General features: G+C 36.4%; 1 protein-coding gene across 1 annotated transcript in view; it reads left to right on the top strand.

Annotated features, from left to right (window-relative positions):
* LOC150098038 (uncharacterized) overlaps positions 1–27,393 on the top strand; it is a 108,088-nt gene that overhangs the window by 45,571 nt on the left and 35,124 nt on the right. The window contains exon 4 of the mRNA XM_090406439.1: positions 14,253–14,474. Coding sequence (XP_090262565.1) covers positions 14,253–14,474 — 222 coding nt within the window. The remainder of the gene's footprint in view (positions 1–14,252; positions 14,475–27,393) is intronic.

Raw genomic sequence — 27,393 nt, 5'->3', positions numbered from 1 at the left:
AGGTCTTGGATGCTCCATCCCAAACTTATAGACTTATAGAGTGTTAGGAGTTGAGAGGAAGAGAAGTATGTGAGTAATGTGTTTGTACCAGGATAAACTGGATGTAACAGACAACCCAAGAAGAGAAAGTTGATCTTCAGAGGGGAACATCATCAAACATGAGAGGGGATGAAGTAGGATCTTTGTTGTGGGTAATAAGGCAGGCTTGAGTTTTTTTGGCACTGAAATTTACAAAGTTGTCTTCACTCCATTTCAGAATGTTGAGGAGGTCAGTGTTCAAGTCACTGGTTATGGAAGATCTTAAGGCATCTAACATTAGGGTACTGCTGAGTTTATCGAATGATGAAGAGTACTGTCATTGGCAAAGTCGTGATAATGATTTGAAGTTGGAGAAAGGGAACATCATCAAATGTGTGTGGAGAAAGAATCTGGGTGAGAGCACAGAACCCCGAGGCACTCCAGCATTGATGGGGAAATCTGATGAAAGGAAGCTATTCACCATGGCACAATGAATGACCAGTGAGGAAGCTGACAATCCAATCACAGTGTAGAAGGGAGGCCATAAGATGGCAGTTTATTCAGGCGACCTCTGTGCCAATTCTGAAGCACAAGTCTTGAGCACAACCAGAGGAATACCATCTGGACCAAGAGCCTTATTTGTATCAAGATTAATGAGGGTTTTTCTGATGTCCTTTAGGCAAAGTTCAGAGGAGGCATTCAGTGGGCAGTATGTGGAAGTGTGGGAGGTCATTTGCTTTGGTCATCCAGGCAGGAGTTGGAGGAAAAAAACTGATGCCAAGAGGTCTGCCTTTTCCTTGGGCGAGGTTGGTTGCCTTAGTACCATCAGGATATAAGAGTTGTGGCAACATGGAAGGGCAGAAGTTGAGCAGGAGTTTATTGCATTTCATTCTTATGACGTCTGCTTTGAAATTGTTAACTTCTTTACACATGTTTCTAGCTGTTGTATAAGCTGAATGAGAAGCTAGAGTTTTTAATTTAAGCCATTGAGCATAAGCTGCATTTTTATCATGGACGACAGAGGCACATTTTTTTGAGAACCAGGGCTTGAATACAGGTCTGTGGGTTTGTAGTGGAGTGGGGAATGAATGCTCTCATTCAAGTGAGGGTTATTTTGGTTACTTGTTCAGTGCAAGTGTTTGGATCATGAAAGTGAAAGTAGTAATCTGACCCTGGAAAAGCAGCATAAAAATTATGGAAGTTATTCCAGTTGGCACAATTATAGTACCATAAGGTACAAGGCTGAGATTGGCTGGACAGAGAATGAACTGTAGAGAAGGAGACTGAATAAGATTGTGGTCAGAATTGCCAAAGGGAGAGCAAACATCCACAGTATATGTGGAAGGAGAATTGGTTAAAAGGTCAAGAATGTTGGTAGAGTGATGAGGATTATCTGGTATTCTGGTTGGTAGATTGACTATATGTGTTAGGTCATGACTGATGGCAAACGATTCAGCTTCCCCACCAGCTTGATCTGTGGAGTAGGGCAGCCAGTTTGTGTTATGGTTAAAGGCCCCTAGGAGGACAATCTCACAATACGAGTAATTAGTATTCCTTTTTTCCCTTTACTTCTTGCCTACAACATGGCATTGAGTGCCATAGGTTTTATCTCTTCATATCATGATGTTGGGGGGGGGGGATTGTTAATGACTTCCTGATATTGTGTGATTTACTGTAGTATAATTAAGCATAACCATGAATCTGACATAAAATATTAAAACTTACCAAGCAGTTTTTGAGTATAAGGGCAAAGTCCTGTTTGAAATTTCTCATCAGATAGTTTTTTTTTTTTAATTAATCAACAGCTTTTTTTTTTTCTGAAAAATAGAACTTAAAATTATTATATATTTTTTTTAATGTGACTGTTCATAAAAAACTCTTGAAAAGTATCATTTTCTCTGGAAAATATTTTACAATCCACAGCCTTTCAGATTTAAAACTGTTGTTGGCTTGATGTAGATTGACTGCAAGGCTGACTAGTACTTGAAATATTTGCAGAATCACAGTAAAAAGCCTATGTTTTGAATTGCACCATTGAAACTAAAACATTACAAATTTTAATAACACTCCGAAATACAGTAGAAGGGATGTATTTGTAATTACCTGTGTGTAATCATTTAGTTTCCATAAGGCAGAAATTCTGAGTATTTGAAGTATATTTTCTTGTTCAGAACCTCCATGCAATTGTGGGAGGTCCACGTTAATCACCACAAAGTCTAAACTTGTTCATCATTCGTGCTCCAACCACCCTATCAGGCATTTCTTCATTTGAGAAGCAACTTTTTTTCATGGAGGGTTCAAACACCCTTCATGCAAAAAAGCCACTTCTCACTCATTGGGCACCACTTCTGTTCATAACTTCCTTGTTTTACCGTACGAAGGATTGTCCTAGTGACAGTCCTTTAACTACCTCCAAACATTTTGTGTCTCAATGACATCACTTCTTTGTTTTCTAGCCATTAAAGTCTGCACTCCACATGCCTTCAGTCTATCCTCAGAACTAACATTGTACAGCCCTGATATCATTTTTGTTAACTCTCTCTGAACCCTCTCCAAAGATTAATTTATTTCCTTCAAATCTGTGACTGGATCTGGGCACAGTAATCCAGATGTGAGCTTATCAGAGAGTTTTATATGATGGATTCACCATTCGTCTGTCTCTGATAGTCAGTATCTTTCTCACTATTGCAATAGTCCTCTGGGTTACCTTCACCACCTTTGTAATATGCACCTTAAATTCAAATTTCTATTGATCGCCACCCGAAGATCCTTTGTCTCCTCCTCCAGGATAATTTCATTGATAGAGTGTGCATCCTCCCAGCAGTGGAATCACAAATTTCAAGCCCTTGCATTAAACTGACATCCCACATTACTTTGCCCATCTGGCCAGCTTATTCAAATCCTTTTGAAAGGCTATACCATATTGGCAGCATTACTAATAACCCTTCCCAGCTTCACATCCTTAGCAAACAACTGAATATCCCCTTACAATCTATTGTCATACATAAAAGTGTAACATTAGAGATCAAGTACTGTAGCCAAGATTTCTCCAAATCTTAACTACAGAAGAAATACAAATTGGTCTGTAGTTTGACACTTCCATTTTACCATCATCCTTATACAATGGCACCAACTTAACCTCCTTCCACACCTTTCTTATAGCTACACTTTCATTGAAAAGCCAGGTTAATGGAGCTGTTGATTTCTTGGTGCATTCTCTTAAAACATATGGTAAAATCTCATTCAGTCCCACTGGTTTATTGGCATTCAGAGTACTTAGTATATGAAAATCGTTCTCCTCATGAACTTCAGTCTCAAACCATCCCCATTCTTCTAGTAATAAAAACTTCTTTTCTAAACCTATGTATCCTCTAAATATGATGGAATCCTGGAAATAAAGGGATCATTAAACAGCTCCACTATGTCATCTGCATTGGTCACTCAACCTTCATTTTCACCTAACACTTGTTCTTCCAAATCATTTCTACTCCTACTGGCCATGTAACAAAAAAAGTCCTTAGGATTCACCTTGGATTGCAGAGCTAATCTCCCCTTATATTCCAGTTTTGTCTTCCTTACTATGCTATTCACTTTCCTGGCTGAGTCATATTCCTCATGCAACTGTTCTCCACCTCTCTCTTTATACTTTTTTCCATCTGCAATTACTGTTTGAATTATTAGGCATCCACTTTACACCATTTTTCACTTGGGTATGCAACTTGCCATTCCTGCCTTATATTTTTTCACCATTTTCCATGCACTAGTGTTACCTCTCCATTCCAATTCTGCCATCATGCATGCAACTGCCTAAATCTAAGTTCTAAGATTATTATATAATCACTTTTATAATTCCACATAAATACCTTTCTCATTGATAGATCTGCATGTCTATTCACCTCCCAAATTAAAACTACTTGGTCACTCTCTCCAACTAGTGGCAGGAATGACATTTCAGTTACAATCAGAGCCTCTGATGTTAAAACCAAATCTAAAACTCTTGAATCTCATGTTCCTTCTGCTACATGTTGTCCCTTAATAATTCCATTTCCTTACTACTACGTGCTGTTTCCTCTTCCCAATTTATACTACTCTAGGAAGTTTTTTCACTTGGCTAAATTAATGTGAAGTCATTAGCTTCTATATGCAAGTAGCCTAGTCGTGAAGAAACTTCATGCTCAAACTTTGTTAGCTTACACTTAGGTAAAGGATTAAACAAAAATATAATTTTGTGGCATTTTTCATTTAATTTATACTACTGTAGTTAATCTCCTATAATGATCACTTGTTTTGTACTTGCCAAACTTCATAAGCATTCCTGTTCTTTATCTTCTGTGTTCCCTGGCTTATAGCAACATTCAGTTAAATATCCTGTACTACTCACTTCCACCTCATATCATATGTTCTCAAAACCATTAATACCATTTCACTCAAACTTCTCAACCCATCACTTACCATAAGTGATACTCCACCACCCTGTTTAATTTCTATCCTGCTGAAATATTCTATTGTTATTTTTTAACCACATTTCAGTGATTCAAACAATCTTTGGACATCTGTGTTGCAGTTTGCACCAAATAACTACTATAAAAAAAATTCTTTTCAGTTATACTGAAAATAATGAAATGGCATTCTTGTTCAAAAACATTCCCATCTTTGAATTTTTGTTAAAGACTGTCCCACCATAAAGTTCAATAAATCATTAGTTCCATGGATAGGCTAAGGCTTAGATATGATATATGTTTATGATATGCATGTATGATACCAAATATGATACTTTTTTTTTTGTCATTTCAAACTGCCAATAAACAGGGTGATGTCTGCCAGTGGAAAATACAAATGTGTACCATCTGAAGATATTCACAAAAATTTAAAAATTTGTGAATATCTTCAGATATTCGAGTAGGTATTATAGAGTAGGTGCCCTCTGAGTCTTTGGACTCCCTAGAAGTGTCACATATTAATAATAAAAAATTATCTTGCATACAAAACGACTTGTTAAAACAGACTTCTCATTATATGTATAGGGTGTTGCCAACGAGGAAAAAAAGACAGCGTGACAGCTGACAGTTCAGGGTTATTAAAAATGGAGCGCTACATGAAAGAACAACGCATTTTCATTGTTGAGCAATATTTTAAAAATAATGAAGGTTTAGCAGCTACTTTCGTACAAAATATGGTCGGAATAGTGATTTAACTTCATCAACTGTGAAAAGATTAATTAAAAAATTCAAGGAAACTGGATCAATTAGTGATCTTATACACTCTGGCTGTCCTTCAACAAGTCGTCCAACAGAAAACGTCGAAGCAGTTTGTGAGTGTTGCTGAGAGTCCAGGAACATCAATTTGGCACCGTGGTCTTGAATTGGGCATTTCAAGCTCTCCACAGCATATTCTCACGAAAGATTTGCATCTTTATGCTTATAAAGTTCAGTTGACTCAAGAACTGAAGCCTACTGACCACACACAGTGAAGAGAGTTCGTTGAACGGATTATGGAACAACAACGAGTGGATGCTTTTTTCCGAACAAAATCATCTTCAGCGATGAGGCTCATTTTCATCTTGATGGCTTCGTTAATCGACAAAATTGTTGCATTTGGGGTTCAGAAAATCCACGAGTGATTGTTCAGAAACAAATGCATCCACAACATGTCACTGTTTGGTGTGGATTTTGGGCTGGAGGCATCATCGGTTTATTCTTCTTCGAAAATGTGGCTGGTAAGGCAATAACAGTTAATGGTGCTCGCTATCGCAACATGATAATTCAGTTTTTTGTGCCTAAATTGCAAGATATGGATGTGGACGACATGTGGTTTCAACAAGACTGTGCCACATGCCATACAGCACGAGAAATAATTCAATTACTGCATGAGTCATTTCCTGGTCGTGTAATTTCCCGGTTTGGTGATCAGAATTGGCCGCCCAGATCATGTGACTTAATTGGACTTTTTTCTTTGGGGTTTTTTGAAGTCTAAGGTTTATGCCAACAAGCCCACGACCACCCATGTCTTGAAGGAGGAAATTGAGCTCTGTATCAACGAAATTCAGCCACATTTATGCAAAACGGTCATGGAAAATTTCGACAAAAGAGTGCGTATGTGCCAGCAAAGCCATGGAGGCCATTTACCCAATATGCTATTCCATGCATAACCCTATACTGTATATTATTAAAACACTTATGGAATTGAACAACGTAGTTAAGGATATAAATTAAATTAAACTTTAATAAATATTTTCCGATATTTCGGCAACGTCACGTTGCCATCTTCTAAAGGAACTTACAAAAAAAGTTACGTGCACGTAGGCACTACAACACAGAAACTGGGAATGAAGAGATGAAGCTATTGTTCTCCTAACAGTCCTGATGGTGCCCTCTAGCGGGCTAAGTAGGTGTTCTTGGCCGTTGGCTGAAGGTCTGCTGATGTAGGCCTCCCAAATTTGAGGCAGTCGCATACAACCAAATTTGTTGAGGTTTGGAGAATTTCTTAGGGCTGAGGCTGATTCCATAAAGAGTCTTTCAAATTTGTATTTGCTACGGTGTATCACTGTAGCTTTCTTCCACTGTATTCTGTGGCATGTATCCAGAGCATGGTCCGCAAGCCCAGAATGACTGTATTTGTGAAAACTGATGTAGTCCTTGTGTTCCGAAATTCTGATATTTGCTGTCCTGTCTGTTTGGCCAAAGTAAGACAGTTTATAACTGCAAGGGACCTGGTAAACATCAGGTAGGTCTAGGGGAAGTGGTTGGTCTTTAGTGGAGCGGATAAGGGATGCCAATTTTCTGTAAGGTTTGTAACAGGAGGTCAGGTCATGTTTTTTTAAGATCTTGGTAATCTTTTCTGAGGTGCCTCGGATGTAGGGAATGGTGATGGATGTAGAGTAATCCTTGTTGTGGAGGGGGGGGGATCTGTGGTTTGTAGGTTCTAATATTTTTTGGATTTTTTGGGGGGGGGGGGTAGCCATTGGCTGAGAATGTGTTGAGGATGTGATTTAGTTCCGTGTTTAGGGCCAAGTCCTTTGAACAGATTAGTTTAGCCCTGTTGTATTGTGTTTTCACTACTCCATATTGTTGTGAGGGGGGGGGGGATTGTTGGTGAATGTATCTGCCTGTATGGGTGGGTTTTCTATAAACTGAGAAAACCAAGGTTCCGTTAGGCTGGCGGGTGACTAGTGTGTCTAGGAATGGGAGGCTGTTGTTTTCCTCTTTTTCCAGAGTGAATTTGATTCTGTGGTGTTGGTTGTTTAAGTGTGTTAAGAAGGAGAGAAGTGTTTCAGAGCCATGTGGCCAAATAGCGAACACATCATCAACGTAGCAAAGCCATATGGTTGGTTTTTGTGGGGCAGAGGCTAAGGCTTTTTCTTCAAAGGTCTCCATAAAGAAATTGGCCAAGAGTGGGGAGAGTGGTGAACCCATGACTGTCCCCTCTATTTGTTTGTAGAATTTTCCCTGCCAAACGAAATAGCCTGAGTTCATTGTGAGCTGAAGTAAGGCTGAGATATCGGGAGAAAATTTAGCTTGGATTAGCTCTAAAGTTTCCTTGAGTGGGAGATTTGTAAATAAAGAGGAGACATCAAAGCTGACCATTATGTCAGTATGTTGGAGTGTAAGGTTTTCTATGCTGGCTTTGAAATGGGCTGAGTTTTTTATGTGTGATGGTGTGTTGCCAGTATAGTGTGTGAGCTCTTTAGCCAAATGTTTAGCTAATTTGTATGGGGGGGGGGGGAATCAAGGCCATCCACTATGGGACGTAATGGCACATTTTCTTTGTGTATTTTTGGGAGTCCGTAAATACGGGGGGGGGGGGTATAGAGTTAAATGGCTTTAATCTGTTGGTAACTTCTACAGGCCAAGAAGTGACTCTCTTAAGGGGCCTGAAGTTTTCTAATTTGAGAGTTGGTGGGATTGTAATTGATCAGGAGGTAAGTGGCCCATTCTAATAGAAGAGCATTCAGCTTACCTGTGTAGTCCTTTTGGTTCAGTACTACAGTTGCATTTCCCTTATCCGCTTTGGTGATAACTAATTCTTTATTATTCTTCATTTCCTGTAGAGCTTTATATTCCTAGTTGGATATGTTGGTTTTTGGTGGTCTTGCTTTGGAAAGGACACAGGCTACATCCAGTCTTACACTGTTGGCGACTTGATGTGGAAGTCGCCAACAGTGTAAGACCGCCAAAGCAAGACCACCAAAAACCAACATATCCAACAAGGAATATAAAGCTCTACAGGAAATGAAGAATAATAAAGAATTAGTTATCACCAAAGCGGATAAGGGAAATGCAACTGTAGTACTTAACCAATAGGACTACACAGGTAAGCTGAATGCTCTTCTATTATATCGGGCCACTTACCTCCCTATCAATTACAATCCCACCAACTCTCAAATTAGAAAACTTCACAGGCTCCTTAAAAGAGTCACTTCTTGGCCTGTAGAAGTTACCAACAGATTAAAGCCGTTTAACTCTATACCCCCCCGTATTTACGGACTCCCAAAAATACACAAAGAAAATGTGCCATTACGTCCCATAGTGGATGGCATCGATTCTCCCACATACAAATTAGCTAAACATTTGGCCAAAGAGCTCACACACTTTACTGGCAACACACCATCACACATAAAAAAACTCAGCCCATTTCAAAGCCAGCATAGAAAACCTTACACTCCAACATACTGACATAATGGTCAGCTTTGATGTCTCCTCTTTATTTACAAATGTCCCACTCAAGGAAACTTAAGAGCTAATCCAAGCTAAATTTTCTCCTGATATCTCAGCCTTATTTCAGTTCACAGTGAACTCAGGCTATTTCGTTTGGCAGGGAAAATTCTACAAACAAATAGAGGGGACAGCCATGGGTTCACCACTCTCCCCACCCTTGGCCAATTTCTTTATGGAGACCTTTGAAGAAAAAGCCTTAGCCTCTGCCCCACAAAAACCAACCATATGGCTTCGCTACGTTGATGATGTGTTCGCTATTTGGCCACATGGCTCTGAAACACTTCTCTCCTTCTTAACACACTTAAACAACCAACACTGCAGAATCAAATTCACTCTGGAAAAGAGGAAAACAACAGCCTCCCTTTCCTAGACACACTAGTCACCCGCCAGCCTAACGGAACCTTGGTTTTCTCAGTTTACAGAAAACCCACCCATACAGGCAGATACATTCACCAACAATTCCCCCCCCCCCCCTCACAACAATAGGGAGTAGTGAAAACACTATACAACAGGGCTAAACTAATCTGTTCAAACGACTTGGCCCTAAACACTGAACTAAATCACATCCTCAACACTTTCTCAGCCAATGGCTACACCCCCAAAAAAATCCAAAAAATATTAGAACCTACAAACCACAGATCTCCTCCCCCCCTCCACAACAAGGATTACTCTAAATCCATCACTATTCCATACATCCGAGGCACCTCGGAAAAGATTACCAAGATCTTAAAAAAACATGACTTGACCTCCTGTTACAAACCTTACAGAAAATTGGCATCCCTTATCCGCTCCACTAAAGACCAACCCCTTCCCCTAGACCTACCTGGTGTTTACCAGGTCCCTTGCAGTTGTAAACTGTCTTACTTTGGCCAAACAGATAGGACAGCAAATATCAGAATTTCGGAACACAAGGACTACATCCGTTTTCACAAATACAGTCATTCTGGGCTTGCGGACCATGCTCTGGATACATGCCACAGAATACAGTGGAAGAACGTAGCTGGTGATACACCATAGCAAATACAAATTTGAAAGACCCTTTATGGAATCAGCCTCAGCCCTAAGAAATTCTCCAAACCTCAACAAATTTGGTTGTATGCGACTGCCCCAAATTTGGGAGGCCTACATCAGCAGACCTTCAGCCCAACGGCCAAGAACACCTACTTAGCCCGCTAGAGGGCACCATCAGGACTGTTAGGAGAACAATAGCTTCATCTCTTCATTCCCAGTTTCTGTGTTGTAGTGCCTACATGCACGTAACTTTTTTTGTAAGTTCCTTTAGAAGATGGCAACGTGACGTTGCCGAAATATCGGAAAATATTTATTAAAGTTTAATTTAATTTATATCCTTAACTACGTTGTTCAATTCCTTAAGTGTTTTAATAATGCATAACCAACGTATAAGCCTGTCTACGAGAACCTATACTGTATACTTTATGAATCAATAAGAAATTACAATTTTTAATTAAAAACCTGTGTTTTCTATCAAAATTACTTCTTGCGTGAATTTTGGGATACCCTGTATTACTCATTAAATTACCTATTATATTTACATATTAAGAATATAGGACAGACAAATTAGAGCTGGAGCAGCAGAAAGTAGAATTGGCACAGCCGGTATGGTAGGAAGTCAACTGAATAAACACTAAACTAGCTGTATAGAAGACGGTGTTCAAATCAATTTTAACTTACGGATCAGAGAGCTAAATTAGAATTAAATACGTTATCAAAAAATGGGGAGTTAATAGTTGGCATCAATGACACTGTTGTATTAAAAATGAGGATATTAGGAAAGAACTTGACATTGTTAGTATTCAGGAATGTGTTACCAGAGCTAATCTTAAGGTGGTATGGCCACTTAAATAGATTGGGAGAGGAAAGGTTAGCAAAACAATATTTCTTTGCTAGGATGGTAGGAACAAGACCCAGAATAAGATTAGATGTAGGTCGATTGATACAGTAAAAAGTGCGTTAGAAGCAAAAAATATAAGTTCTGATAATATTGGTGTCTTGACAGATAAAATTAATATGAAGTTAGCATAACATGAAAAAAAATACATCTTTACTATCTTAATATCCTGTACACCCATTTGAGGATACATTCAGAAATGCGATTAGTGCTGGTGATGATAATGAATTTAGGATTCCAAGGATGTGCTTCTTAAAACCCTTATTTTATAATTCATAAAATCCACAGGACCTTAAATACTTGTCTTGGGCATGTATAATTGCTGTGCATTATGGAAGAGGTCACTACCCAGACAGGTGTCAACTTCATTGTGTGAAAAAAAAGTTTGGAAGTTCTCAAAACTGAGCCGTCTAAAACTCACTATTTTAAACTGTGATCATTCTAATACTCAACAGCAGGCAAACTATTTCTATTGTGACTAACTGCTGTATGCACTTGCAGAAAAAAAAACACCACAGGAAGTCTTATTTCCATTGTGTGTTTGTATATATAATATCAAAAAGACAGGTTGTCTTTCTCTGATTAAAATGCTTCGGTTATTTAGATTTAGTAAAGAAGCTGGGCAGATTGTAGCAGTATCATATTAAAAATGAGGATATTAAGAAAGAACTTGACATTGTTAGAATTCAGGAGTATGTTAGCAGAGCTAATCTAAAGTGGTATGGCCACTTAAACATATTGTGAGAGGAAAGGTTAGCAAAACAAGTATTCTATAGGTGTATTGATACAGCAAAAAGTGCCTTAGAAGACAGAAATATAAGATCTGATAATATTGGAATGTTCAGGGGTGGCTCATGCATAGGCACTGCGGAACTGCAGCATTCCCAGTTTTTCTCGATTTATATTTACATTTTTATATTTTAGATTTATTTACATTTGCTTGTAATATTTAATTTTATCATCTACAGTCCTATATAATTCTCTTATTTTGTATAAAAAGTAATAAAAATCCATCTTGTAGCACTTAGGACAGCGAAGGATGCTAGCAGCACTGTGTTTTCCACAGTGTCATATTGCTACGCACACAAGCATATACATGTCATAGTGAGATGCGTAATGCGGCACTGTCCATCGCGCAGTTCCACTGTTGCTTATATGTACTAAAAATGCAGTTTGCACCAGTAGTAGAGTGTTCGTAATTCTTATCGTGTTTACTCCATCTCTTTAAATATTTAGCCATTACTATTAAAGACATAACATTTGTTATAATTTTTATTTTAGAACATTATTGGGTTATTGACAATTATGAATCAGAATTTTTAAGTAATTTTGAATTACACCAAACTGTATAATTTTATCAATAATATAAACAATAATTCAAACAAATAAAACAATAAAATCAGAAATATAAACAATATTTTTTCATTCGAATCATTCTGGTTTTGTGACCACATTTTTATTAAAAAAGACTGTTTTTTAAAACTAAACAAGTACTAAAATATAAGCCCAACAAGTTTCGTTAGTTGTCAGAATAACATCTTCAGGGGTAAAGATAACTAACAGTTTAAAGCACAAACTATAAGAAATTACGAAAAAACAAGTTCATTTATTGGTATTATGAACATCAAAAAAGTTTGTTAAAAAACCGAATAACAGATGTATACAACCATTAATATGTGTTAGTTGGAAACAATGCTATTTGATGTCACGTTCTGTGGTTCACTTTCACTCTGTCTGAGGTCTGAACTGGGTAAATTGGGCTTGGCATTTCACACAGCTTCTACTGGTCATGATATACTCTGGGACAGAACAAACGTGTCCTACATTGATAAAAACTGTTTCACAAGAAAATTCAGAGGCAGCAAATATGATTAAAATTCCTACACAATGCAATAAAAATCAAGGCTTGATTTTAAATCAAGTTTGGTCAGCATTTATGAAAAATTTACCCAGTTCAGACCTCGGACAGAGTGAAAGTGAACTACAGAATGCGACATCAAATAGCATTGTTTCCAGCTAACACGTATTAATGGTTGTATAAATCTGTTATTCAGTTTTTTTAACGAACGTTTTTGATGTTCATGATACCAATAAATGAACTTGTTTTTTTGTAATTTCTTATAGTTTGTGCTTTAAACTGTTCGTTATCTTTACCCCTGAAGATGTTACTCTGACAACTAACGAAAGTTGTCAGGTTTGTTTTATAGTACTTGTTTAGTTTTAAAAAACAGTATTTATTTTTAATAATAAAAATGTTGTCACAAAACTGGAATGATTATTGAACTTCTTAACCACAGAAACCTCCGCATGATAAGATTTTTTTTTTACCATAATTTTGATATTTTATCCAAACACGTATACACTGTACTTACAATGTGTATGTATATTTTGAAAGTTACAACACCCCCACGATTTCAAGCCACAAGCTGCCACTGGGAATGTTGACAGATAACAGGCTAACATTTAGGAAAATTGTTGATAGGAAGTTAGTAATGATGTGACTTTTTCATCTAGTACTGTCATAATATCCTGCACACCACACCAAATGTCAGGAATCTGATGTCTATAAGATTTTAGCGATTTTGTACTTTGCTTTATTTTTATTCATAGTTTGTGAAGGTGCAGTTTCATAAATCCTTAGCAATGATGTCTGTTTACATACTAATGAAAAATTCTAATGCAGTACCACAGAGTACCTCTACCTTCTCTATGACAACACATTGAAATAAACAGGTTTAATACTCCCATTTCATCTCTGTCACAGACACATTTTCTGGAATACAGTATAAAATTGTATATACACACTAAAACATACAAACAGTAAATGGAAGATGGTAAACTAACAGCCCAAAATCCTAAGAGGGATACCCTCTATTGGTATTGATAGCTATCCCTTGCTTTGGGTGGGAGGCCTAAGAATTACTGCCTCCCAAATCTTAGTAAATAAATTTCACACAACGAAATCTAATAGCACCGTGAAATAATTAATCCTATTTTTAATAGATGGTCTTTAGTTGGAAAGACTTGTATGAATCCTAAGGAATATTTATAAGAGCATTTAATCCGAATAGCTAATGTAGTCACATAGGATTAGTCTTTAATGAACATTAAAGAGCTAATCCCATGTGACTATATTAGCCATGAAATCTGAAAGTTCATTAAAAGAGCTATATGAGAAAGTATGTTCATCCATAACCTCTTTCCTGCATTTTTTAATGGCGAACCCATGCCAATCAGGTCATTGTTGTGGGTTTCCATGAACAAATCATAAAATCAGATGTGATGATGCCTTTTGTTCAAAAAGGAAAAAAATAAAACAAGGTTTCTGTTTCCATTGTTGATAATAGCAACATTTAAAAAACTTTTAAACTAAGGAGCTACCTGAATTTATACAGGCGTGGGTTTTAATCCTTGCAGAACAGTCCATTTGGAGAACACATGCCATTTTACAGATAGATTCCACTCAACTTATAACCTTAGTTGCTTTGGTGTAATAGAAATAAACAGTTAACAAATGATAAGTAATTGACATAATATGAATTGATTTCTCCACATGTTTGTATGTAGAAATACAACTTCTTGTATGTTTTTTTTTCTCTTCCTTTTTGCAGTGGAATACAAGCATATGTCAAGCAACTTTCATTCATTAAGATTTTATGCCACTTAAAGTATGCTGGTGTCAAATTGGAAGTACTTAAGATTACAAATCATCCAGAAGATGGAACAGTACGTGTTCATTGGCGCATTATTGGGATTCCCGGATTTAGAGCAGCACTTGCTTTCTGGAATGTGCGTTCTATAGATTGGAAGAAAGTTATAACCAAAAAAGCAGAGTACGTATTTTCTTTTCAACTAAAAGTTTATAAAGTTTCAATGATCATATTCCATATATTCCTTTTATTTATAGCTAATTATAGCATTTTCTCCTGGTTGGAGGAAATGTACTAGATATGCTAAATGGTAGATGACTTTCATTGCCCACCGAAATATTACTACATTGCTTATTGGAGCAATGTAGGGAATGGCAATTCAGACAATGACAATCAAGAAAAAGAAGGAATAGCCATAGTATTCAATACTAAATACAAGGCTAATTTTCTTGAATGTCAGCCAATATCAAGCAGAGCGATGTGGGCAAATATCAGATGGGGGAACTGAACAATGAGACTTATTTGTGCGTATAGTCCACAGAAAGTTTCACTAAGGCAGAAGTCGAGGAATGTTTTGAGGCTTTAGAGAAAGCAACTGACACAACGAAAAATGAAAAGTTGGTCCTTGTTGGAGATCTAAATAGCAGAGTAGGAAATGATTGTCAGACATGCAAAAATATTTTGGGAAAATTTGGAAGAAATTTTCTTTTTGAAAAAAAGAGCAAAGTTAATAATGCAAATACCTGTCGAATTTCTGCTCAGGACATGAACATTGTGTTATTACTAACACAATGTTCCAACATAAAAATGTACACAAATTCACATGGAGAGAAGAGGAAAAGAATAAGAAAAGTCTCATTGACTATGTTATTGTTGATAGTGATGCTTTCTCCCTGGTGCACACTAGAGTGTATAGAGAATTTGAAATTGGAAGTAATCACCATTTAGTCTTGAGCAGGATGAAATTAAATTTCATATTGAAAAGAAAAACATGTAAGAAAATTTTAAAGTGAAATTTCTTTAAACTGAATTCTTTAATGGATTCATCACAATTAGAATCTTTGGCAGAACTTTCCCCACCATTTGGTTTGACGCCATCTATTCATTGTACCAGTTCCTCATTTAAATCTGATTCCCATCAATTAATTCACTAATTTCGTTTTCAACCATGTTGCTGAAGTCCTCTCCACCAAAAAGGTGTGCGACGTTTATTATACGACTTAGCTCGGATCCACTGGAGGTACAAAATTTTTTTCCAGCAAGCATTCAGCGTAGAGGGTTGTAATTCCTTAATGCACTGAAAAAAAATTTTCACACAATTCAATATTGTAAACTCTTTCCATGCTTGAGGCAGTGTCATGTTTGGATTAGATTCCATTTTTTCCAAAATTAATTGGAATGTTCGATGAATATAATATGACTTAAATGTTGATGTTATTCCTTGATCGAGTGGTTGAATAAGTGAAGCAGCATTAGGTGGCAAAAAAGTTATTTTAATATTCGGATGGCTTAGATTTGTTGGGTGGCCTGGGGCGTTATATAAAATTAGTAGAATTTTGTAGTCCATATTCTTTTTCTTTGTGTAACTTTCTACATCAGGTACAAAACACTTGAAAAACCAATTTTCAAAGATGCCAGCTGTAACCCAACAAGAGATTTCTTCTGAAGAATATCGATCAAGTTCTTTTAAATGTTTATCAACTTTGTTAGCTTTTTGCTTAATAAGATGTCCATCCAAAGGAATTTTCTTTTGAGTGCAATCTTCTATCCATATCATTAGAGATTTCTCCATTTTTTTCTATTAGAATATCACGTGCACGAGCAACGCGCTTTGCACTTACCGTTGATCCAGCAATAAACACTTTCTCGGATTTTATGTTCATTTTGTTTGATTGTTTGAATTGTTGATTCATTTAAATTCAGAGTCCTTGCAACAACTTTTGGTTTTTCTTCAATTTTCAACCGATCCAAGATTTTAATTTTTTCTTCGAAAGAAATGAATTTCCTCTTCAATGTTGGTTTTTTCCCCCTTTCGTTGCAGTTTTAGTGGCCATTACAATAAAAATAAACTTTTACATAAAAAAAAGCATTACATATTGTATGTTGTAGCTCACCAGAAAATAAACTGCTCATCTTGAGAATAACACATTTATGATTTTTAATGCGCTTTCCTGGCAGAAAACGAAGACAATTTTCAACAATAAACACTTTATAGAGTAAACCCTAGATGGCGAACTTATGACACTCATGCCAGGGGTGACACGTCAACGATTTACAGGTGATATCCTTTTGTATGCTTATAAATTATTCAACTTTTTTTATTATTATTATTACAATACGTACAAGTTGAATTTTGTTTTACACAAGAGAGCAGCTATGAAGACGTGCATATGATTGGTGCGGTATTAACAAAAGATCCCGTGACGCAAAGACAAAGGCAAATGACAAGTGTTGAGTTGAAATGCTAATTCTCTTCAGTCGAATTCCATAACATCTGAAACTGTCATAACAACATTCACTATTAGTTTTAACACATTCACGACAGGATGTCATTTATCATTCCGAAGGAACTTCTCATTACCGGCTGACTCAACTCACACAAAGTTTCAACCCTTGGTTGAATTGTAAGGCTGCTTGTTTATGTTTGAGATGGTAGACGAACTCGCACACTTATTATATGGCATGTTTCAATTCTTGGTAGAATTTTATTTGAAGTCAGCCTTTGTGATATGTCATGATAACATCGAGAATTTCAAATGCAATAAAACAAACACTTGTTTCATAATTGAAAAATTGGACAATAGTTTTTAGTTAGATACTGTGTTTCAGTTCAACATATGGTTTTGCTTGAGTGTATACAGCATAGTTTCTGTGAGAGGAGGACACGTGATTCATTAGTTATCGCTGTTTTTATTCCAGCTGTCTCTAATTGCACTATTTGTTGAGAATTACACAGACTGTAAAAACCTCTGTACAGTACCTTATTCAGAAATACAATAAAACTAAATTCGATACTTATAACTACTTGCGCAATACAGGCAGACACAAATTTAACGAAGATAAAATTTGATTTTTAAGTGGCGCAGTGAAAAATATATGAAAAAAATAAATAAAGGGTTACTAGAAATTGTAGACTGCATTATATCGAAACCGCATTGAACAAGGGTTGCTACAATTTGTAGACCGCATTGTATAAGTACTGCGTTATACGAGGGTTACCAGTATATGAAAACAGGAATAACAATGGAAAGTGCATTTGCTATAAAGTTGTTTGCAGGTTGTGATCTGCTGTGAACTATTGGTAACTGCATGCGTATCGTGTTGAATCAGAGAAGACCAGACCTGATGTAAAATCATCCCTTGTAATGATGATTTCGTCCCGTTCGGACCCATCAAAGATGTCTACATGTATAAAGCACTAGAGAAGAATAGAGATCTGCAAGTTGTCCAACTGTGTCATGCAGGTTACAGACAAGAGTATATAAAAGAACATGCAGGTAGATTATGTCTGTATACAAATGCTAGGAGTATCAGAAACAAAGGGGTAGAGTTTGTTGACTTAGTCAATATGTTGGGACTTCAGAGTGTAGGCATTAGTGAGACCTGGCTATCAGAATCAGACATACTAAGTGGTATCGAGTGTAAAGGATACAGTATTTTTAGGAAGGATAAAGAGGACAGGAGAGGAGGAGGCATGCTACTGATGATATCGGATGACGTGAATCCAGTTACAGTTGAGACCAATGATTGTAGCACTACTACTCAGTGGCGTATTTAGGTATTTGCCGCCCCTCATGACCTGCCTATGGGCAGGTCATGATCCCAACCTCCAGTAATTGAAGTTGCTACAGAATCCAACTTGCTTCACATCACGTACTTCCTTCTGGTTGGTGTCATTTTCAATTTTGGACAAAGTGGAAATTATTTCCGTCCATCCATCACGAAGACTCCGACAGTCATTGTCACAAGCTGACTAATGAGTAGGCAAAGGATGTTTGATTACTTTTGCAAACGTTTCTGGGCGCTTTCTTAGAACACTTCACCATTGTGTTGAAGATGTGAAAAATACGTACAGTTTCTGAAGGACATCAAAAAATGCAGAAGAGTATGGACAGGATTTGGCAGCGCAAGTACCAATTTGAGACAGAGAATATCCAGCGCATGGTATGAATTCTGCCAATGGATTTATTTCAAGAATTCTTTAAATATCAAGAATTATGCAGTCCTGTGTACTTGCCTGACATGTTACTAGCATTATCATATGCCTGCCCTCTGCAATTTGCTACATCAATTCCAAGCTCATTTAGTGAAGTCAATGCCACCTCTTGTAACTCTTCAGATTTGTGACTTATGTTAGGAATGAAATGCAAGAAACACTCCACACAAGTCTAGTATTGAGTCAACACTTATGGAATAGTACTACGCTATTTTAAGTTCTTTCACAATAAATTTGATTACTTTCTTGCCCGTTATTTTAATAAATTCCTCATGCGTGGCAAAAGAAAGATAGGAAACAACTTTTTCCTTTTTTTCCCCCCATTTTGGCAATGTGCTCAGCAAGAAAGGGATCAAATTCACTAATCCCTAGTGCCTTTGTGTCAAGTTACTGACAACAATACAGTAGCTTTCTGTGCATGTGTCTCGGTCTGTATAGTTATGCAGAATCTGATTACATGCCGATATGCTTGCAGACTAAACTTACAATGAGGAAAAGAAAAATATTTCTCTACATGTGAGTAGATGTGGCATATAAGGAACATGTTATAACTAAAAAATGAGGGCCTGGAAATTTTCGCTGCTCTAGGCCCGGGCCTATACCTAAATACGCCACTGCTACTACTAATAGTATTTCATGTGGCGGTGAGTTTGAAGCCATCTGTGAGGTGGAATCTAACAAAATCAACTACATAGTGTGGTGTTGTTACAGACCTGGTGGATCACTTGCTAGTGATGAAGAATGCATCACCAAATAGAAAAGATGAGTGCGAAAAGAGTAATCATCATGGGAGACTTTAATTATCCAAATATTGATCAAATGAGAAGAATGAAAATGCATTTATTGAGATGTTGCGGGACAACTTCCTCAAGCAGCATGTGACAGAAGGAACTCGAGGTCAAAGAGTGATAGATTTGATAATAGTGTCAGAGGGCGTTTCAGTTAAAGATGTAACTATTCTACCTCTGGTTGATGACAGTGATCGTGCAGTACTCACTTGGGAAGTGACTAAGTTTATGAATGTTCCATTCTGAAAAGGTTACATGCTGAACTACAAAACAGAAAATCATGACCAACTGAGGAGTATACAGAGTTCACTGGAATGATATTGATTGCTGGATGGGAAGAATATTGACAGTGCACAGGAAGCATTTAAACAATACTTAAATGATGCAATATCAGAATGTGTCTGGAGAGTTTGAAGAATAAATAGGGTAGGAGTCAAATGGATGTGTAATCTTATTAAGCAAGAGATTCATAAGAAAAAGAAATGTGGAAGGAATACCGTGAGCATAAGGATGATGTCCGTTATGAAAATTATAAGCAGCAGGCTAGAATAGTCACAACTGTTATACAGAAAGCAAAGTCTGAGTATGAAAAGATGCTAAAGACAACCTACAAGTATTCTATCAATATGCTGTAAATAAAAACAATAATGAATATGAAAGAATAACTTTTCTGAATACAGATGGCATGAAAGTTACAGATGCAGTAGAGGTTGTTCAACTAATGAGTGTCCATTTTGTTAAAAACTATCAGCCTGGTGTACACGACATTGAGCTCACTGCTACCTCTTCACTGGATGAAGAAACTCGTGTGTATGAGGATTAGGTATTAGAGCTGTTGCACAAACTGAATAAGAATTCAGCAATAGGGACTCATGGGATATCAGCATGTGTGCTAAAAGAGTGTTTAGCTGAACTGGCTATTCCTTTGACCAGGCTGTTAAATACAAGTCTCAGAACAGGAAAGATTCTGCAGGAATGAAAAGAATGTATGGTAATTCCATTGCACAAGGGTGGTGCAAAGACTGATGTATCCAACAATCGACCAATTAGTATCTCAGGAGTGGTGGTGGTGAAGATTTTGAAAAAATTGGTTAGGGCTTGCCTTCAGAAATTGGGTTGATAGTGAATCTCTACTTTGCAATGAGCAACATGGGTTTACAAAGGGAAGGTCATGTTTTAGCAACTTGCTCACATTCTATAACAATGTTACCATTGAACTAGACAAGGGGAATGGATATACCATGATACTTTTCGATTTTGCTAACGCTTTTGACAGAATACAACTTGATAGACTGTTGCATAGATTGGAGAATATGGGTTGGATTATAGAATATTAGCATTAATAAGATGATTGTTGACTGACAGATATCAAAAAGTGGTATGGAGGGATGTGTCTGCAAGATTTAAGATAACCAGTGGTGCACCACAAGAATCGGTGCTTGGTCTCCACTGTTATTCCATCTGTACATTAATGATATTAGGAAGGATTTGACAAGCGAAATACAGCTATTTGCTGATAATGCAAAGATAGGTAGGGTAATCAGGAATGCTGCTGATATGCAGTACTTTCAGAATGATTTGTATAGGGTAGAATTGTGGGCATGGGGAAAATGGATGTCAGTTCAACGTCAGTAAGTGTAAAGTCATTCACTTTGGCATGATTAGATATCCAATGTCCTATTATATTGGTGTTATTATGCTAGAAGAAACTGATGAGGCTATAGATCTTGGAGTGTTAGTAGATAGGAAGTTGAAGTTCAGGGACCATGTAGCAAAGATTGCAAATACAACTCAAAAGATAATACAATGCTGAAACAAACATTCACATATATAGATAAGGATGACATTTTACTTCTTTACAAGGCCTTGATAAGACATCACTTGGACTACTGTGTGCAGGTCTGGTCTCCAGGTTTCTGCTGTGATTCTGATACAGTAGAGAGACTGCAAAGGAGAGTGTTAAAATGCTATCAGGATCGAGTGCTACTGATTATGAAGACTGATTAAGAATTTGTAGACTGCACACACTCGCAAGCAGGAAAAAGATGAGTGATATGATTGAGACTTACAAACTTCTGAAAGGGTCATACAGGATTTCAATTGATGGAATTTTTTAATTTATAGAGGGTGGAGAAAGGACAAGAGGGCATCCTTGGAAGCTGAAAATGAATGCCGCTAAAGAGGTAAAGGTTAGATTTTTCTCTCATAGGAGTGAGGATATTTCCTCACTCCTATGAGGGTGGTGTATGACCGGAATAGATTGTCATCGGATGTTGTGAGTGCAAACAGTGTGAATGAATAAGTATGATAGCTGGTGCGTGTAGCATGTGGCCTCCCTCAATAAGTCCCTGACTCCCTGGAGGTCTCTATTAATAATAACAATTAATTGCTGTTTCTAAGCTAGTGCTTTCCAAACTTTTCATGGTGGTGACACACTTTTTAGACAAACATAATTTTGCGGCACAGTAATTCAGTCTGATGTGCCTCATGGATCACGTGGCCAGATTAGATGTTATTTAAGTATATGCTTTTACAATTATATTTTGTATAACTTTTAGAAGGTTTATTTAAAAATCTCTTCCTGTTCATCCGATACTGGGTTAATAAATATTCACTATTTATAGTTAGTGATTAATCACTTACTCCTTTTAAAACTGATCCCATCATTACTATAACAAGCAACTCCTTTTGATATTTGATAAGATCAAATATCATATAACTCCTTTAAAGTTTTCATGATATAGTTAGACTGTACTCTTGTCTTGAGGGCACGACACAGTCTATTAGCAAACCAGAGATTAAACTTGTTTCACGACACAACCTATCTCATGAAAACCTTTCATTTTTATTAAAAATATATAATACAGTATGATCGAATAAAAAAACACATCAAGTGAGCTGAAATGATTCTCTCTTCTTAATTTTTCAATGTATTTAATATAGGGAAAACAGATATCATAGCTCACTTGTTGAGTTTTTTCGATCATGCTGTATTTTTATATATAATAAAATATACAAAATAAAAATATATAATATATTTATTTCCAAGATTAATGTCATTGTTATAAGAAATAGAAAGAAAGGAAAGAAATATATAATAATAGAATTTTAATGAGATATATGAGCTTCATGGGATGAACAGAGCTTTTCAGTATTTGGTGGAATAGTAGACAAAGACACTGACATTTCGTCATCAAGCATTCTTAAGCTTCCACGTTTCAATGTCTTCAAGTTTGCCATCATTGAAAAGGATACTTCACTCGTGTATGTAGTGGAAAACTGCAAAAGAATTTTTAACGCTTTTTTTACCTATGTTTGATTGCATTTTTGAAACACGAATCCAAAAGTTGTCTAAATCACCCTCTTCATACATCATTAACAGACGTTGATCATTTTTTATTTCAGCTAATTCTTTTTCTTCAATAAGTGACAAGTTAATCGTTGCAGTTGAAAAAAAATGGATTTCTGATCCAATCATAGTCTTGTATTTCAATATTTGGGAAGTAGTGAATTTTCTCTCCGAGCATTGTTAAATGGTCAACAATTAGCGAGCTGATATCACATTTTAGTTCACAGTCTGAAGTTTTAGAAAACATTTCAAAATTTCCTTCTTTCACTTTCCTTTTCCAAATTTCTATCTTGTCTCTCATAGCACAAATTTTATCCACTGCTGTTAAGATATTTTCTCCTTTTCCTTGCATACTGGTGTTTATTTTATTCAAGAATTCAAATATGTCAGCAAGATATGCCAATTTTGTGCACCATAATTTGTTTTGAATTAGATTGCAGAATTCATTATGTTGATTTTCCTCAAAAAGTTTAAGCATCATTTCCCTCAATTCATATACACCACAAAGCACTCGACCTCTTGACAGCCAATGAACTTCTGAGTGTAGTATAAGTTTTTTAAATTTTGCCCCCATATCGTCACAAATTTTAGCAAATAATCTTGATTTGAGAGGTCTACTTTTAATGTAATTGACCATTTGAACAACTTTGTCCATAAATTTTTTTAATTCATTACCAGTGGTTTGTGCAACTAATGCTTTGCGACGTGAAAAGCAATGAGTAATTATAATATTTTCATTCTCTTTCTTTGCTAAAGCTGTGAAACCTTTTGTTTAACCAACCATTGAAGGAGCGCCATCTGTGCATATTCCTACACAATTTAACCATAGCAAATTATTTTCCTTTGTGAAGCAATCTACTGTTTTAAATATATCTTCACCTCTAGTTTTCATTGGAAGTTCTAGACAACACAAGAATTGCTCAATAATTCTGTTAGTATGAATTGAAACATATAAAAACGAGTAATTGCATTAAACCACTAACATCTCTTGATTCATCTAACTGCAATGTAAAAATCATATTATCGTCTTGAAAAATATCTTTTATTTGCAGCTTAATGTCAGCAGACATGTCTTGAATACGTTCCAATCGTGTAATCTGCCAAAGGGATTTTATTAACTTCTATCTCAAATTCGGGCCCAAACATTGTTCGAACAATAGCACAGCAAGATTCTTTTATAGTGGTTTCGGCAATAGTGTGTGGCTCCTTGTTTTTGGCAATTATTTGAGCAACCAAGTAACTTGCCTTTTGAGCTTTTTCTGATGTCTTCATTCTCTTGGTGAACGATGTAGCCTGCTTCTTTATAGATTTTGAATGTTCAGTAAAGTATTCTACTGGCTTTTCTGACAAATGACTGTGTTTTGAGGTAAAATGGTGTGTTAATTTGTTTGGTACCTTACTTTCATTTGCTCCCCATTCACCCCACAAACTAAACACTGGGAACAAGGATGGTTTTCATTACCTGAAAATGTGAATCTCGATTTCATATAATCTTTATTGTATAAACGAGGCATGGAAAATTTTCCTTTACACTTCTTCTGTATTAATGCAGACCATTCAACAGTTGATTCTTGCGTAGTTTCCTCTATAGTCGATACATTTTGTTCATCACAAACGTCACCTTCAGCTTTTCTTTTATTAATTAGAAACTTATCCATTTTACAGGTAATTCAACACCAATTTGATAAATAAAACTGTGTGAAATTATTGTAAAGCTTTAACAGTAACTAAACATAAAATAAATGCACCAGCTCTTCGTTTATTCACGTTGCAGTTAGAATAAACATCAATAATAACATTTTTATGAATTAATATTTGTATTTGTATAATAATTTGTATGAATGTATGATAAGTGGGGCGCTTTATTTTTATTGGTCAAATGATAAAACCGAGCGACTATTACGTGATAAAACCACAGGGATGAATTCGGCTGCATTTATTCTCCATTATTTATCGAAATATATTGATATGAAATATTCTTAAAGGTTAAAAATAATTAAAAAATAGTTTATATATATAATTGTGAAAGTGAAATTTAAATTCTAGAACTTAAAACATCTTGCAATTACATTCTATTTAAAGTATTTTTGGGACTCCTTAGTGCGGCTCTGCACAATTTAGCTTCTGTTTACATTTACTGTCACTCATACTTGAATGAACTATAGAAAACCCCAATGAAAATGAAACTGATGATGATGGTTGCATGCAAGTCGGTAGAGGGGAGGGGGTTCTGAGCGGTTGACCAAATATCTTCTTTAACGGCGCTAACTAAAAGTCGTACAGGTACTTTGCGAAATGGATTCCGCTGTGGAAATTTTCAGCGATTATTCTGTTTAACGCTTTATGTTCACGCGACACACCTGCACACTGCAGCTGACACACTAACGTGTCACGACACACAGTTTGGAAAGTTCTGCTCTAAGCACTCTTACCTCCTTAACTATCTACAAGTTGATTTACCACAGTTTCTTCCTACAGTTGAAATACCATAATAGAGAAGTCATCCTTTTGGGTCACTTTAATATCCACATCTCAGATCGGCTTCTTTTTTCCATTTCCACCAATCATGTGGGCAGGGATGCTGAGATATTTGCTGTTAGTAATGATTTAATACAGATAGTCTACCTACTAGAATTCCAGACAGCCCTCATCAACCTACAAATGCTCTTGACATCTTAACAATTGCCTGTTCCAAATGCACTCCTACAAGTCTCCTTTGTCATGTAACAACCTTCACTCAATAGTTCATGGTCACGTGTCCTTTGATAGGGTGACAAATTGAGTGACCATGATTCTACTCCTTTCCATGGTGTGACTACTGCTTCTTTTCTGATACAAACACTTGCTCAAACTGAATGACAGAAATCATCCTCACAGAATGGCCTTCGTCCCTCACTCCAGCCAAAATTTCTGACTATGAAAGCTGCCAAGCCTTGGTTCTCTAACAAGAATACCAATGTATTGCAAGGGAAAAAATAAATAAATAAAATAAATTCAGCACACTACAAATTGCTCATTCCAACTGCATGCTCTGTCTACATTGCAGCTCACAACATCTTTAAAAAAAATTCAAAAATCCAAATCAGATTTTGAAAGAATCAAATACTATGAAATCAACTCTTGTCCAAGTGGTAGTCAATCCTTCTAGTCTCTCTCATCAAGGCCATTTGTCCATCTTCCACCACCCTGCATTCAGATGGCACTATAGTAACATCAACGAAAGACAAGGCTGACTTACTGGCATCACTCTTCTCTTCCAATTCTTGCATTGATGATCAAAGTAAAATTCCTCTCAGTTAATTGTGTGTGTTATAGAAACATAAAGCAATAATCGAAGTAATTATTGCAAATAAAAAAAAAAGTACCCATTGCTTGCCAATTAGAGATTTGTTTATTATTGAAAGATTTTGTACTCCCAGTTCATCACAATAAGCAGATATACACTGTAATTCATCTACTAGTTCTCTTTCTTTAGATGGTGCTTGTCTTTAACTCTGTTGACATTATTTCAGCAATTGACTTTTCACTGTTCAACCTAATTTCCTAATACGGCAACAGTTATATTGTATAAATTGGTTACACCCCAGTCTTCATATCTTTGGTTGGCTGTTTGTTACTCAACTAAAACATTGCTTTTTATATCTCAGAGGTATTTAATTTTGTGTGAATTATTTTATTCAGATCTGAACTTCCCAGTTTCAGTGATGGATGGTAGAAAGAATGCAGAGGCATGGTATAAAGAAACTTATTATTGCAGAACACCACTTATGAATAGTCTGGATGAGCATTTCTTTTAGGCTTGCACGGTGATCCGAATGCATTTTTGAAAATTATGGAGACAACTACCGTGTTCGAATAAAAACTTTAGTTTAATATAACTAAAATCTACAATTCGACGTTTCGACCTTTATGTCAAGGTCATCTTCTGGAGCGTACAAATATACACAAGAAACAAGTTATACTACAATCAAACTGGTTCGTTAAAGACACTGACCAACCGCTACCACAATTGTTGGCCTGACCTCTGGTGGGGGAAAAAATAAAAAATTATACATCAACACTAGAGTCCTATTATTTGTGTTGTCTACTATATATATATATTAACATTATTCCAGCCAGTTGGAGTGGAATGGTTTCTAATACTAGCGAATTGGCTAGAGTCCTGACTTATGTTGAATCTTTCATATTAGGTTGGCTGAATGTGTGCCATCCAGACCTTCAGCCCAACGGCCAAGAACAGCTACTTAGCCCACTGGAGGGTACCATCAGGACTTTTAGGAGAACAATAGCTTCGTCACTTCATTCTCAGTTACTGTTTTGTAATGCCAACGTGCACGTGCCTTTTTTGTATGTTCCTTTTGAAGATGGCAAAGTGACGTTGCCGAAATATCGGAAATATTTATTAAAGTATATTTTAATTTATATTGGTATCTACGTTGTTCAATTCCTTAAGTGATTTAGTAATGCATAACTAATGTATAAGCCAGTCTACGAGAATAAAGAGATATGCGTGTTTTATTGCAAATACCTCATTATATTTTTGTTTAATCTCAATCAGGGAGTAGGGCTGTACAAAATTAATCATTTATTTTATTCAAGTTTTTTTTACTGTGGATTTCACTGGTAATTAATTAAAAAGATAAGAAAGTGTTTCAGCAAGCTAGAGCTCTTTATGGATGTTGAGGAGCAGCTGTTCACACTCTTACATGATTAGAGGGAAAAGGGAAGAATAGTAGTGGCCAGTTTAGT

The sequence above is a fragment of the Typopeltis vanoorti genome, chromosome 16 (assembly GCF_054136105.1).
Source record: "Typopeltis vanoorti isolate ZY-2024b chromosome 16, IOZ_Tvanoo_1.0, whole genome shotgun sequence".
Lineage (NCBI taxonomy): Eukaryota > Metazoa > Arthropoda > Arachnida > Uropygi > Thelyphonidae > Typopeltis > Typopeltis vanoorti.
The sequence above is the reverse complement of the archived record's forward strand: the minus strand, read 5'-3'. Positions and strand labels throughout refer to the sequence as shown.